The following is a 15,089-nucleotide window of genomic DNA, read 5'->3' on the forward strand; positions in this document are numbered from 1 at the left end:
TGAATGAAGGGGTAGGACCTATGACAGGGCTCACACTACTCTAAATATTTTTGATATGTTCCTATTGTATCATTTTTTCTTATACATATTTGGAATATGAGTATCTCTCATGAATACCACTCACTCATTAATACAACAAATATTTATTAAGTGTGGGGGATAAGCTTAGGAATCCCCCAGGGTTACACCAATGGGTTAACAAGGCATAAAGAAATACAAAGCCATAAAATTCTCACACCCAAGTTTGGGTACACCAGATTGGCACTCCAAGAATAGGGGGGTGCAAAGACACTCCAAAAATAGGGAGGCACAAAGGTGCCAGGAATAGGGAGGTCCAAAGGCATCCCAAAATAGGGAGGGGGTTCTGAGCCCCCCAAAATAGAGACAAAGGCCTGAAATAGAAATGGCGCAAAGTTGCCCAATACATAGGAATAACAAGATTAGATATTCATGATGAAAGCACCGCAAATTTAGTACAAAACAGAAAGCTGCTTTCATAGGAGAAGAGGGCCAGGGTAGGTAAATTGGTGAATTGGACTATGGACTGCTGCACTGAAGGCAAAGCAGCCCAGAGCGGAGATAATTAACAAAAGAAAAGGGGCCTTGTTAACCCTGAGGTTATGCCCCATCTGTCTCATCCCCTAGGCTGGCAAAGATAAACAGGCACGACGCCTCCTGTCTGCCATTAACAACTATCTACCCATCTGCCTGGCACCTGGATTTTGTTTTATATTGACCCAAACCCCAAACACTGTATATCTTCAAAATCCCCCTTTCCCCATCATGTCCCCAAGTTAATGTTCCTAGTTTCTTTGTCTCTTTGTATACAACCATCACGTTTGCAAGCCTTCTGATTTGAATAAATATGGGACAAGGACCCTTACTGGGGCTCTTGTCTTTTCCCGGACATTAGCCGTCTCTCGTTTTAATCTTGAGTCTGCTCTTTTGCTGGCCAAAAGAGAACTTTAGAGTTGGAGTCTACAACAATTAAGCAGGTATCATGTGCCAAAATTGTTCTGGGAGCAGGAGATCCACTGCCCCTGCACTTCCAGAGTGCATGACGTAGCCCTAGAGAAGTAGCAAGACAGGCCACAAGGACTCGAGGGCAGCACCCTAACTGATGCAGTGTTAAGTTACTCATATTGCATATGTACATTGCCACTGATTAAACTACCACTTTTTGTGGCACACGGGACTGCTGTTCCGTCTTCCCTCAAAGCTATTGGAAATCTCCCTAGCTAACCACAAGAGGGCCCCGATATCTGTTAGACTGAAGACGTTATATCATTTGAAACCAGACTTTACCAGTTCCTTGAACTTTACAGTGTATAATAGTCCCAACATTTTTACTACATTCTATGTGCCCTGAACTGTATTAAGCAAATTTAAAGTCATCAGTAAAGAAACATTAGATCTCATTCTCTGATGACCTTCAGTGAACTCTATAAAAATGACAGTTTCCACTCTTCATCTCTGTCACTTGCTTTATTTTTATCCATAATTCTTACTGTTCTTTGACTACTTATCCTCCATCTGTTTATTGTCTTTCTCTTCCTTTAGAATGTAGGCCCTATGAGGGCAGGTACCTGGAGCAGTTCTTGGAACTCCACAAATATTTGCAAATGAATGGATGACCCTGCCATGGGTACAGGAATGTGGGACAAACATATCATCCTTGTACTGCACACATGTCAACATACCTGCTATGATGTTGTCCAAGAGCGTGATAGGCATACAAAATATGCCAACCAGTAAATCACTTATTGCCAGGTTCAAGATAAAGAGATTAGTGACTGTGTGCATATGCTTGTTCCTCATTACAGTAAAGCAAACCACGGTATTTCCCACCATGCACAGGAAGAAGATCAGAAAGTAGGAAGCGATGAAGACTGCTGCTACTTGAGGCTGGTGAAGATAGTAGTTCACATAGGTAATATTGATATCTGAGTATAGGTGATATTTTGTGCCATTGACACTCCAAATATAATGCCAGTTTTCTGAAGAGTTTGAGTCCCATTTCTCACTCATGATGGACCTGAACAAAGGAGAGCTAGAAAAGAAAAAAGCATAATTAGAAACCAGTAGAACATAAGTCAGTTCTGTGCCTGAGTTTAAGAAGAATACTTTTAAAACACTATGGAATTTTGATGGTCCTTCTATAATAATTCATGAATGTTGCATGGAAATGAGTTATATAGATCATTCAAATTACTAGGATTTGTACCAAGAGATTTGAAATGTACAATTTGTGTCCTAAGTAACGATTATTATTTTTTATTTCCTCAATAGGTTCTATATTTTACTTTTTCATAACACCTCATACTCATTTGCAAAGTTTCAAGAGAAACTCTGTAAGGGAAACCTTCCAAAATTCCCCTTTTCTCCTGTCTCTAGGTATCATAACCTGTCAAAACCTACTTGTTCCTTTAAGGCTAACTTACAGGTTTTCAGCTTTCCTGGCAATTGAAACAAGATGAGGTGTCTATATCTTCAAAACTCCCATAAAATAAGTTTTTTGTATATTCCTTATTCTGCTTTGACTCTGTTAATTGAATATTCTTTTTATGTACTTCTGTATGCAGAGATAGCCACTATACTGTGAATCTCTTAAAAGAAGTCTATGCTACTTGCCTTGGTTTTACTTAACATAATTCCATTCACATATATTCAATACAAATTTTTATTTAGAATCAATATATCTTCATGTAGATATTTCAGTCAACCTTGTGTATCAGAGGTCCTCAAGAACATGCCCATGTTTGGTGATTTACTAGAAGAATTCAGAGGACTTAGCATATAGTGTATTCACAGCCAATATTTATTACAGCAAAAGGATACAACATAAAATCAGCAAATAATACGGCACGTAAGGTAATATCTGCAGGAAACCAGGAACTAGCTTCTAAGAGTCTCCCTCGGTGGAGTCACACAGTGAGATTAATTCCTCTAGCAATGAGTTTGACGACATGTGTGAAGTGTTGTCTACCAGGGAAGCTCATTAGAAACTCAGCATCCTAGGTTTTTAATTGGAGAATGGTCACATGGTACCTTCCTCCAAGCAGTATCAAAATTTCAGACTCCCAGATGGAAAGTACATGTGCAGCATGAACAATGTCTGTACAAACAGATTAGGTATAATGAGCCACTTCAGTCACTTATGGACACTTTATGTCACTATAGGAAACTGTTTCTGATTTACGTTCCCAGACTCTAACCAAGGGCAGACCTTGCAAGCAGTCCTTTCTAAAGATGTCAGGCTCTGACCTGCTCATTAACTCTTTTCTGCATACGTTGTTTTCTGCAACTGGTTGGACAGAACGTTATATGTGCCCTTAAAGGGAAATAAATTTGATAGAACACAATTGAGCTCCCATATTCTTTTTTTTGGGGGGGGGGTAATTTCATGGACTTTGAATTGGTAAGATAATCAGACCCCAGTTTACATTAACGACCTCATTATCACTCTGCATTTTTCAGTCTTTCACCAACTACATATCTGTATCATTTTAGGGGAGCATGTTTATTCTTGTAAATACTGCATGGAGATCAAGATATGTAGTATTCATTTCAAATACTCAACTTTGGATAGTTTTCTCTATTTTAGGTACAGGGAACAAACAGTAAGTAAACAAGGTAAATTACTACAAAACAAGTATATAAACATAAGTCAATAAAAGGGGATCATTTTCCCCCAATATTTTGCCATTTTATTTCTTCCCTTTCCTCTAATTTTTAAAGCTCATCTCTGCTTTTCTATGTTTAATGTCCCTAAGCCCAAACAAAAATGCAAAATGAAAAGTGAGTGTGGGATGGGGTGAGGGTTAGGAGAAAAGAAAAAAGAATGGAATCTGAGTAAGACTAGATATACTCTACCATACAGAGTCAAGCTGAAAATGTCTGGGTCCAGAGCCTGACACTGAGAATACCTACTAGCTTGATAAAAATTGCTTCAAAGTATCCAAAAGAAAAGCATTCACACAAATATTTAAAGATATTTGTATCCAAGGCAAGGAAATGCCATAAATACAAATGAAAACTGCATGACAACACTGTAGGTCACTAAATATCACTGATAAGAAACCTCTGTCCACAGATTCAATTAGAGCTGAAAAATATGTTGGGGGAAATATCTCATAAGACATAATGCTTTACATTTTCACATTCTGTTTTTCTTATGCTCCAGCTTAGAGCAACCATATCTTCGGGGATAACAGTGTTTGGAAGGTTGAGATGGAACAAGGTTTTCAAAACCTTCCCGTGTATTAACTTAAACTCCATGTCAGTTGTTGGAGAGGTGAGTGTTTCTTTTCCTCTTCTTCTAATGTATTATTGATAAACCAAAATAAGATTTTGTTTTAGGAGCCAACATGGATTTCACTATTCCTATTATTGGCTTGATGACTATATTTGGCAAGGTAACATGCCAACACGCCATATAGAGGGTAAAGGAGGAACCTGTCATATTTAAGTGTTAACTTCCTCCTGACACATAATTGTAAAATTTTGTATGTGAGGCCACAGCTTTGGCTATTAGGTTAACTCATAATAGTATAACTTTGGGGATATCATCACCCCTAGTATTACTGTAGTGAGACAGAGAAAAGCCAGGTCCTGATTGATTCTAGGGGGATCCACTTATCTCAGTTTAATACACCAAGGAAAATTGCCCTTTGGTATTCCTGCATCTGGCATCTTTTTCACTGGACACTTAAAAGTTCTATACAGTTGATTAAAATGCTTTAAATAAAATCAATCTCTGATTGAATATCTTTAAGTCTAGAATTAAAGTGTACTCTGTGCATATTAATTCTGTGGATGAAATAATATAAGGACTAAGAAATTTGTGTATACCAGTTTCTAGAAGGCAGATTTATAGTCTACCCATATCGATGGTTCAATAGTTTTAGAATATTTCACTGAAAATGTGTAATGTCTTTTTAATAATAAAGTGTAAAGTTTGTAAGTTAGTATTTTACAAGTTGAGTAAATTAATTATAAGCCGTCTTAACACTAATTAGTCTTGTATTGTTTATTTCTACGTGGAAATCCGTGTGATGAATAAAATAACTTGGTTGTGAGCTTTATCATTCCTTCATCTTTGACCCTGGGGAGAACACAGATGTAGGTTAAACTGCATCAGCTCCATTTAGAGCCCAAGTTGCCAGAGCTCATCCAGACCCTTATGCTTACCTGTAGAAACAGGGTCTGGGTCTTCAGAAAGAGAAATCAAGAGAGCAAGTCATTTAAAATTCTTTCCTTTCTGTAATTGTATTTGCTAAAAACCACTAACAGTGCATTACTCAGTGGGAGATGGACTGGTTTGATATTAGTATATGTTGGTGTTTTTCTATATTTTTCAACTTATTTCACATTTCTAGATTTTTGCTTTTTTTATGATCCGGAAAAAATGTGTTATTATCTGAATGCAACTGTACAGAATAGAAGCAAGATAATGTAACTCAAACTCTTATAAATTCACAATCAGAGTAAGTCATTCAATGGCTAGCAATGGTGTTATCTTACCTAAAATAGATATGTCCCCCCAATTTCAATTAACAAAGAATCCATAAAGACCCTAACCTATTAAGTTTTGATATGAAATGTGCTGTTTCATACAGATCATCTAAAGAATGAGTCATCTGAAGGAAGAGTCTAGACCTTTATTCGTGTATCAAATACTCATTAAAGTGACCAACTTTGTAGTAAATCGTCACCAATCACAGGCTACATAGACTGCCAGACACAAAAAAAGTGAACTGTAGTCACTACTCCCTATTTTGCTCATCCATCTCTTGGGATTTGCAATATTGCCTTTATTACCGTGGTATTTATTATTAATTGTACTCTAGTCTTCATTTTTTCCTCTTCTTTTCCCCGTGCACTTATACAAGGATTTAAGGACAGGAAGGTGGCAGTATTTGCTTCCATTTATGTTGGATGACCTAAACTAAACTCTGATGATTATCACTAAAGGGTAATCGTAGTTACTAAAGTCACTAATTTATGACAACTTAGATTGCTAAAATAATTGAAAAGGAGAGAGAGTGAAAATGGCAAGGCCAGAAATGTTGTAAACACACATGGTCGAGCCGGGTGTGAATCACTGGCAATAATTATGAGACAGTAATAATGCCTAATATTTGCATTTTCAAAGCACTTTCAAATATATGACCTTAGGATATCAGCATCATGAAAGCAAAAGATGCCCTTCTAACGACTAAAATTCAGCATGTGTCTGCCAACAGAAGTGCTTCTATGGGAGCTGTGACAACCAGCACCAAAGGCTAAAACATTTGGAGGAGAAGTCTCACCCACCTGTGCACCAGAGAAGAGTCAGACCGACCTCATATGGCTGTGGAACCAGCAGGGGCCCATGAGCTGGCCTCAGCCCCTTCCAGCCACAGTGGGATAAAACGCGGAGAGGGCTGAATTGGGAAGACACCCACAGATGAGTGAGCCTTTGTTAGATCCTGGTTTCCTGAGGACAGAGAAACCAGTCTGGAAGCACTGGAGTGGGGAAGACGAACTTTGTCAGTTCCACTCTCTCAGATCTGGTCCTGATTAATACATAGTCAACATTGAGAGAAAAATCCTTGGAATTCTTTCCTCTGGAAAAAGACTGGGTCATTAATCTGTAATCTGGAAAAAAAAAAAAAAAAGAAGGAACACACGGCCCTGAAGGTTACTACTCCTAGTTTTATTAATGCAGAATATGTCAAATGTTGTATAAGCCTCTGCCGCAGCAACATGGTATGCTAGAGGGTTTGTAACTTCATTGGTAGAATTAAGTGAAAACCAGACTTATGCAAATGATGATCCCCAGAAGAAAGTAATGCATTGGAAAGCTGAGCTGAACCTCTGATTGATATAAAACACGTTACAATTCATTATCCAGAAGAGGAAGTGAACTGGACTTTAGAAACATTGCACATTCAATTAAATGTCTCCATCAGATCATACAACAAGGTTCAAACAACTGTGCACAATTGAAGATAAACAGTCATAGAGAAGGCAAAAGGATTTCAAAAGACCTTTAAAGAGATACAGTCACTATGAACATGCTTTATTCCTACTCCTCATTGGACCTTCAAATCAAATCTTGGTGGTCATCAAGGCATTATAAACACTATTCTTTCTTTGAAATACTAAAGAAAATGGAGTAAGACAAAGAATAACAACGAGAAATGTGTGGCAAAGTAATATTAACTGAGGTCAGAGAGAATTGGTGGAAGATGTTAAAGCAGCCAGCCAGTAATCCATTTCTCCCCCAGACACAAGGAGAATGCCCCCAGGGAAAGAAAGGAAGACTGAGGATTCAGACTAATGTTCCTGTGGACATTATAACTCTACCTCCAGGTAGGGGAATGATATTTGCTAGGATGTTAAGTCTTCACCTATATCAAGTTTTTAATAGGATATTCCTGGATAAATATTAGAGTAAATAAACACAGAATCTATGGATTTATGAGGTATGACTCCCTAAGAAATGGCATATAAACTGAGATATAAAATGGAGATATTTCATGAATGGAACACTCACTCTGCAGTGTTAGATGAGGTCTTCAGGTAAGGTTCAGCTGTATTACTTATTACTCTGAGCCAGAGAGTGAACATCTCATGCAGGACGAGGGGTCCTAAAAAGCCACACTCAGCAGGAGGAGGGGTCCTAAAAAGCCACCCTCAAAGTCCCATACCTTCTTTGATTAAGTTTCCTGACTGCCTATATCTTTGAAATTATTACCAAGGCATGAACATGAATAAGATCTCCGACTTTAAAAAAGTAATTCAGATTTTAGCTATAAAATCCAATATGCATGGAGAATTAAACAGCCTTTCATATAATTATGCCTGGAAATACATAATCTAATATTTTAGTATATCTTCTACCAATCTTTTTATACAAATATGCTGGAAAGAAAAATAATATTATTTTCAAGGAGATAATATATTCTATTAGGATAAGAACTTTCATTTAGAAAAATACTTTGAGGAATTGTCTTCATGTGAGAAAGGGACTTTACTCATACAACCTCACTCTCTAGGGCATAATAACAACGAGTAGAATATCCAAAGTACTTTATTTAAATTATTATTTTAATTACTTTATTACCTTTGAGCATTTTAATATATATTTTGTGCTGAGCACTCTGTGAATTTCTTTATATATGTCAACCCATTTAGTCTAGTAAAAGTAGCTACTAAAAGTACCCCTGTTTAGTATATAAGCAAAGTAAGACAGGAGATGTTAAGTAATCTGATTCAAGCTCCACAATTCATGTCAAGAAGAGTCAGGAAACATTAAAAAGGGTACCCTAAGAGTATAAAAATTAGCAACAAAGCTAAGCGTGGGTAACTTGAGAGTTAGAAACTGACCAGAATGGAGTTCCATGACTTGGATGTGGCCAAGGAACTTCTAGACTCTGTCATGTCTAATATTTAATTTCAAACTAACTTTTGTTCTACACAGAAAACTCCTCCCTGCCTATAACCCCAAATTGTCAGCAAGAGTCTATTAAACATTAACTGACTTTGTGGGGGGGGTATTTTTCAAATATCAAGGGAAATGTTATAATATTTGGGTTAGTGTAGGGCAGAGAGAAAAAAGCAATTACAAAGAATTAGACAGGAACAAGAATGCATCATAGATATCTAGAGAATTCCTAGAGATACTGGGGAGGGGGGTGTTGGTGGAGAGACAGGTGAATGCTAGATTTTCCAAAGCACATGGGATGAAGACCATTTGTAAATAACAGCTACACTGAATAAGCATGAGTTGTCTGATGCAATGTAAAAGCAACTACATTTGTATCTTGCTGACACTTTAATTTTATTATTTGAGGCTAATTTCTTCCTTGGCCCAAGGTGAAATTTCAAAGAGGTTTTATTACTTTTCCAATCATTTTCTGATCATAAAAGCAATATAGTAATTAATATGTCTTGTCTAGTGTAACAAAAATTTAAATTTCCATGAAGGATGCCTCCTGGTCTTCTTTGCTGACTTGCTCTGGAATATCTCCACCCTCATCTTGTCAGTCTCAGTTCCCATCCTTTTTTTTTTTTTTTTTTTTTAATTTTTTTTTTTCAACGTTTTTTATTTATTTTTGGGACAGAGAGAGACAGAGCATGAACGGGGGAGGGGCAGAGAGAGAGGGAGACACAGAATCGGAAACAGGCTCCAGGCTCCGAGCCATCAGCCCAGAGCCTGACGCGGGGCTCGAACTCACGGACCGCGAGATCGTGACCTGGCTGGAGTCGGACGCTTAACCGACTGCGCCACCCAGGCGCCCCTCAGTTCCCATCCTTGCCAGAGTTGTGGGTGGACAAAGGGTGGTGGAAAGGGGCAGGAAAAGTCCTACTTTTCCTTCCAGTCTTGTTATGAGGTGTTCTTGGACTAGAAAGAATTTTAAAGCTGACGCTCACTTTTGTGGGCGCTTTTGGTGGGCTCTTTAGAGACGCTAAACTATTGCTGTGGATCTCTCAAATACAGTTCCCTTCATGTGAGGAAATTCATCTCTGGCTGCTCTATTCAGCCTTGAGAAACCCAACTGTTCGCCCTGCCATAGAGCAGCCGTGTTAACCATCATGCAGCCGTGCCAATCACCTTGTCCCACTGTGAACACTCGTCCATCTTTTGTCCAAAAAGACTCTAGGAGTGCAAGCTGACCGATGCCATCAACTGTAGTTCGATCTGCTATCAGAGAAACAAGCCAGCCAGCCAGGTCCTGGCACTTTGGAGGTCTTAATAAGGGAAACAAAAGCAAGAGAAAAGTAGCTTAAATTAAATCTCGTCACAGCTTGGAGCCCACTGATAGACACCTGAAACAGCCAGAGTGTGACCTTCCTCAAGCAACTCATGGCAGCGTTACTTCCTTTATGGTTTTGTTTTATTAAAGGCTAAAAGTAACTCTTATTTTCACAGTAGTCCCTCAGAGTCCTGAAAGCCTTGCTTCCAAATTCTTTAGAGACTTACGCTATCCCTAACCCCCACTAATTTAAGTATATAATCAGTCAGTCCATAGGATCCCAGTGCAGCTCTTTCTGCCCATGGGTCCTGTCCCCCGTGCTTTAACAAAATCACCTATTTGCATCAAAGAGGTGTTAAGAATTCTTTCTTAGCCATTTGCTCAAGAACCCCATCAGTCTTAAGTGTGAGGCAGATAAAAGTTCACGATGTCCTCTAAAATTGTAAGTTCATATGTTAAACTCTGCATGCCTCCATCAGTCCCTCTTCTAAGCATGAGTTGGGGGCAAGCACCCCCACTTCTCCATATTGTACATGGGTGATTCACCACACCTCAGCAAACCTCTCTCAATCATCTTCTAATCTGTAATCCTGGGCCTTTTAATCTCTTCAACCCGAGGATCAGTATTCCTTGGTATCCACCTTTACAAGTCTGCATGGTGATCCTACATAGTTGTCCGGCGGTTTTACCTGGAACTAAAACCAGAATCATTCCTTTATGTCTTTTTTTTTTTTTTTTTTTTTTTTTTTTTTTTTAAGATTTTGTTTTTAAGCAATCTCTACACCTAACGTGGGGCTCACTCACAACCCTGAGATCAAGAGTTGCATGCTCTGGTGACTGAGCCAGGAACGCCCAAAATACTTTCATTTTCACATTCCATTCCATAATTAACAGAAGGATAAACCCCAAAGGCATGAGGATCTGTGAATATCTTAGCAAGCTACACTCATATTTGAAATCGGAATTATACTAAAAACATGTTTATATTATTTTTGTCTCTTAAGGATATACCATACGTTTTTGTTCATAGTCAAAAATAATTTTTTGACTCTGTCCAAGAATAATTTTTCATTGGTGACTATTGATCTGTTACAAGATATATTCCAATTTATTCAACCTATCATCTGGTATTGGACAATTTAAAAATTTCCAGCTTTTCTGGTATTAAAGTAATATATTGATATTTTATAACTTATTAGAATTTTCTAGAATATTCTTAGAATGGGAATAGATAAAAAAAATCATGGTCATTTTTTGCTCCTAACAAATATTATTTATTGTCTATTCAGACACTGACCTTAATTCACATTTCAGTGGTGCCTAAAAATGTTCCTTCTGTCTTGCCAATACTAGGCACTAAAATTCTACCCCCCACTACTTTTTAAATTTTGCCAATTTACTATATCTAAAAATGGTTAACTCCTTATTTAAATTAAAAAAATATGTTAATAAAGTTGAACTTTAGTTCCATATTTTTGGAATTTGTTTTTAGGTGAACTGCTTATTTCTTTTGTCTTTTTTCATATTGAATATTCATTTTTTTGGTTGTTAATGGTTCGTAAAAGCTTTTTTATTAGACATTTTACCATTTGTTATATATATTTCATTTGCCATTTTCAGCCAGCACTTAATTTTTACAGTGTTTTTGGGTTAAAAAATTCAGATGTTTATGTAGTAAAATCTATTATTTCTTTGTATTTTCTGTAAAATATTTTTTTTTCTGGAAGCATGTAAGTATCCACATACATTTTATAGAATTTAAAATATATTTTGTATTTTATTATTTTAATTGTATGTCTTTTCTTTCTCTATTATTCATTCAAAGAAGCTTTTTAAAATGGAAATGGTATTATCTGAAATCTGAGTTTTAACTAAGTTTCCTTCATAGTATGATTAGTAATACTGAAATACATGTGCTCTTGTGAATCCTGAAGAAATTTGGTTGCTTTTTGTTTACTTTCTGAACACCTAAATTTACTTGTCAAAGTATACATATTATGTTGAAAATTAAGTGACAAATTTTCAGATACATCAATTATATAGCCTTTGAAAATATTAAATATGAATCATAACAATTGTCAGTACTTCATACACTTTTAAAATCTGACAAAAAGCTGGCATTGTACTACAGTAGTTTACAACTCTTTCCTACATGTTTCTATAATCTATCCTTAAATATTTGGACTACAGAAAGATAACAGATTTCCCAATTTCCTGTGTCACCTAACAATGTCCTATGAATATATACATCGCATATAAAACCCTCTTTAACTTGAATATCCCTTTGATATTATTAGCACACTTCTGGTTTTATGCTTGTAACCATTTTGAAGGAAGAATTGATTTCCAGGAGTTAATGATACTTATATCTTCTGGAAAGACCATCTGAAGGGAAGCACAAGGGAAGAACCAAGAGCAGAAACTAGTCCCAGGCATCCCTGGCCCACTTTATTCCACTGTCAGCTGCATAGGCTTTAGGGGTTATGAGATTTGAGTCTTGGATGATTTGAGTGGAAAATTAATACAGGAATATGGAAACTAGATAGTTTACCACTCTTCAGAAGTGTATATAAACATTCCACATTTTCAACCAGGGATTTCACCATACATCATGATGTAAGCCTTTGTAAAAAAGAAATAGCCAGAATATATGTTGTCCTAGCTGTCCTGGCAGCTTCAAGAAATCGATACCTTATGAAACAACGTTCCATGCCCCAAAGAAGATGAATAAAAGCCCCAAATAACAGACTTATCATCAAGGGAAACTTAGGCCTGATGTGGTACCCTAAGGCCTTTTACTTTCATGGTAGCTTCTTTACTTCCTGTGAAAGAATGTTTTACTATCTACAGAAATGGAGAGAATTAAATATGGCAGAAGACTTATGTGGTTATAACAGAGATCCTCCTGAGCAGAAATGTGACTTTACCGCTTACTTCCTCATAGTTTTCACCATTCCAAGACCTCTTCATTCTGCTAAGGTACCACAGCTAAACTGCTCATTAAATATTCTGCCAGGAATGCTTAAAAACATTACTGCCTTTTGAGGGAATAGTTAACTTTTTGAGAATGATTTAAAAACATTGTCTGATATTTTTCTTAAAATAGATGACCATATGAACATTTGTGACTTAGGGTAGCTTATGATTGGCTCTACTTTAATGTCTCATATAAAATGAGATGTATTTCTTGAATGACTTCTGATAAAATTTGGAAGGCACTTTTTTCTGATGTTCAACACAGATTATTAGTGGGTAATATTTTCCATTTGTTTAGAAATAACAGTTTAAAAATAACATGGCACTATCACTTAGTGTCACTGTGTTTCCTTAAAGGCAAGGCTACTGCCTTTGTAATATTTCCCTTTGACTACCAACAGTTGTTAGATTTTAAATTAGTAATTGTAGGGCCCAATGAAATGAGTTCTCTAATCTTTAACAGTCAAGAAGAAAGGACCCTAGTTTTTATGAATCAGATCACAGAACTGGCTCTCACAACAGTGCGACTCTCAATAAATCATTGGTGTTTGCATCTTCTAAGCTGATCTCAACCTATAATCTCTCCTAGTTCATCCATCCTGTATATTAAGTTGCCATTGTAATTTCCTAAAGTACTTTTATTTTTCACGTTTCCCTAGTTGTTTAGCTTTTTTCAAGGCTTCTCAAAACTACTGAGTGAAGTCCACCTACTTACCTGGCACTCAAGTTCCTCCCCAAGGTGAATCCAATGGGTCTCCTCAGCCTCATCTCCTTCAATTCTCAATACTCCAGTTTCTCTACTCAAGAACTCAAATGGTTAAGAGAATGAGCCCATATGCATGGAATTTGTGCATTTTTGAAACACTTAAAATGACTTAGAAGATAATATTTAGTGTATCTGCATATCCGAGTTTTTAAAAAATGAAAATCATTTTCAATTAGCTCACTCCTGTGAAAATGCAATATTTCAGGAAACTGCTATACATCCTGTGGTTTTTGTGGAAGTGCTGGCTAACAATCTTACTCATGACTATCCTAGTCGGAGAATATATTATAGTTTTCCTCAAGAGGAACTGGGTTTTTTCCTCATACTGTTCCTTGAGGATGTCCTCTTGTTTTCCACTCCTTTGCTTCTGTTCATGATTTTATGCCTTCTTTCATCTTCACTCAGGAAGATGGGTAAGATACCCTCGTCCTTTCCCTCCTTTAAACTCCCAACATAAATCTTATCTAGGAAATTCTCATTGACTAACCTAGTGTGAAATATGTATTTTTTCCCTCAAATTCCTAACTCAGTTTTTGTGCCAGGTATTTGATTATTAGTCACTGAAAATAATCTCTCTCCACATATATATATATATATGTGTGTGTGTGTGTGTGTGTGTATACACATATATATATACATATATATATAATTATGTTTCAATATTTTACATATTTGTGTACATATGTCTATTTCCCTTAAACATTAATGCCTTGAAGGGAAAAAAATGTTGTAAATATTTGTCTCCTCCTGAGCACCTACTATATTCTACTCCAGACCTTTTTTTTTTTTTTAAGTGGATTTAGTATTCAATATATATTTGTTTGTTTAGCTTTTATCTTTGGAATCTTAGGTAGATCTTGTTCAGGAAGTAAAAAGCAGAAATCCGTGAATTGCATGGTATGTGAATTATCTCAATAAATTTGTTAACATAAAATGAAGTAATGTGCAGAACAAAGACTGACTCTTGTGACCAAGCATTTTTTTTTTATTTTTCCTAATGGAAATTTATTATTTTATGTGTAAGTAAATGGATATAGCACAGATATTTCTTTTTCCTATAAGGTGAAAAATAACTCTTAAAGACTGTTTGCAAGTAATTATATTTTAGCAACTGGATACTATCATTGACAAGAAAATAGAACTATTTCTCTCAATATAAAGCTATAAGAGTGGAAAATGCATGGAAAGACGCTTCTCAGACCTCTGAGTTCTGCCTGGATGATTTGAAATGATAACAGACCTAAAATAGAGCATCTTCCTGCTGGTTAGTGTTCTAACAACACAAAACATTTCTGAAGTTTGTATTACTTTCAATTCTCTGCTATTCATCATGTTCAATTGTAACATAATTACCTCTGTGTTTGGATGACATATTTTATACATGTTAAACAAATTAAGAAATTACATTAATAGGAAACTTCCTTACCAAAATTCAATCTGCTATTAATGGTGTGCAAAGGAAAACAAAGTCAAGCAAACCTTCCTATGCTATCTTAGTTTGAAGATGATTTGCTAAGTATGCAATTTGGAAAAATATTATTATTATTATTATTATTATTATTATTATTATTATTCCTGTTAGAGATAGGAAGTTAATAGTAATG

General features: G+C 36.3%; 1 protein-coding gene across 4 annotated transcripts in view; it reads right to left on the reverse strand.

Annotated features, from left to right (window-relative positions):
• The window catches only part of NPFFR2 (neuropeptide FF receptor 2), a 164,824-nt gene that overhangs the window by 16,819 nt on the left and 132,916 nt on the right, over positions 1-15,089 (reverse strand). For 2 of the 4 annotated variants that reach the window (XM_053901491.1, XM_053901492.1), the window contains exon 2: positions 1,701-2,050. In XM_053901491.1, the coding sequence (XP_053757466.1) occupies positions 1,701-2,050 (350 nt within the window). Of the gene's footprint in view, positions 1-1,700; positions 2,051-9,601; positions 9,739-10,384; positions 10,439-13,434; positions 13,731-15,089 lie in introns of those variants that run through there. The other 2 variants (XM_019467915.2, XM_053901493.1) reach the window with 2 other exon arrangements.

The sequence above is a fragment of the Panthera pardus genome, unplaced genomic scaffold (assembly GCF_024362965.1).
Source record: "Panthera pardus isolate Hobbes unplaced genomic scaffold, ASM2436296v1 HiC_scaffold_13, whole genome shotgun sequence".
Lineage (NCBI taxonomy): Eukaryota > Metazoa > Chordata > Mammalia > Carnivora > Felidae > Panthera > Panthera pardus.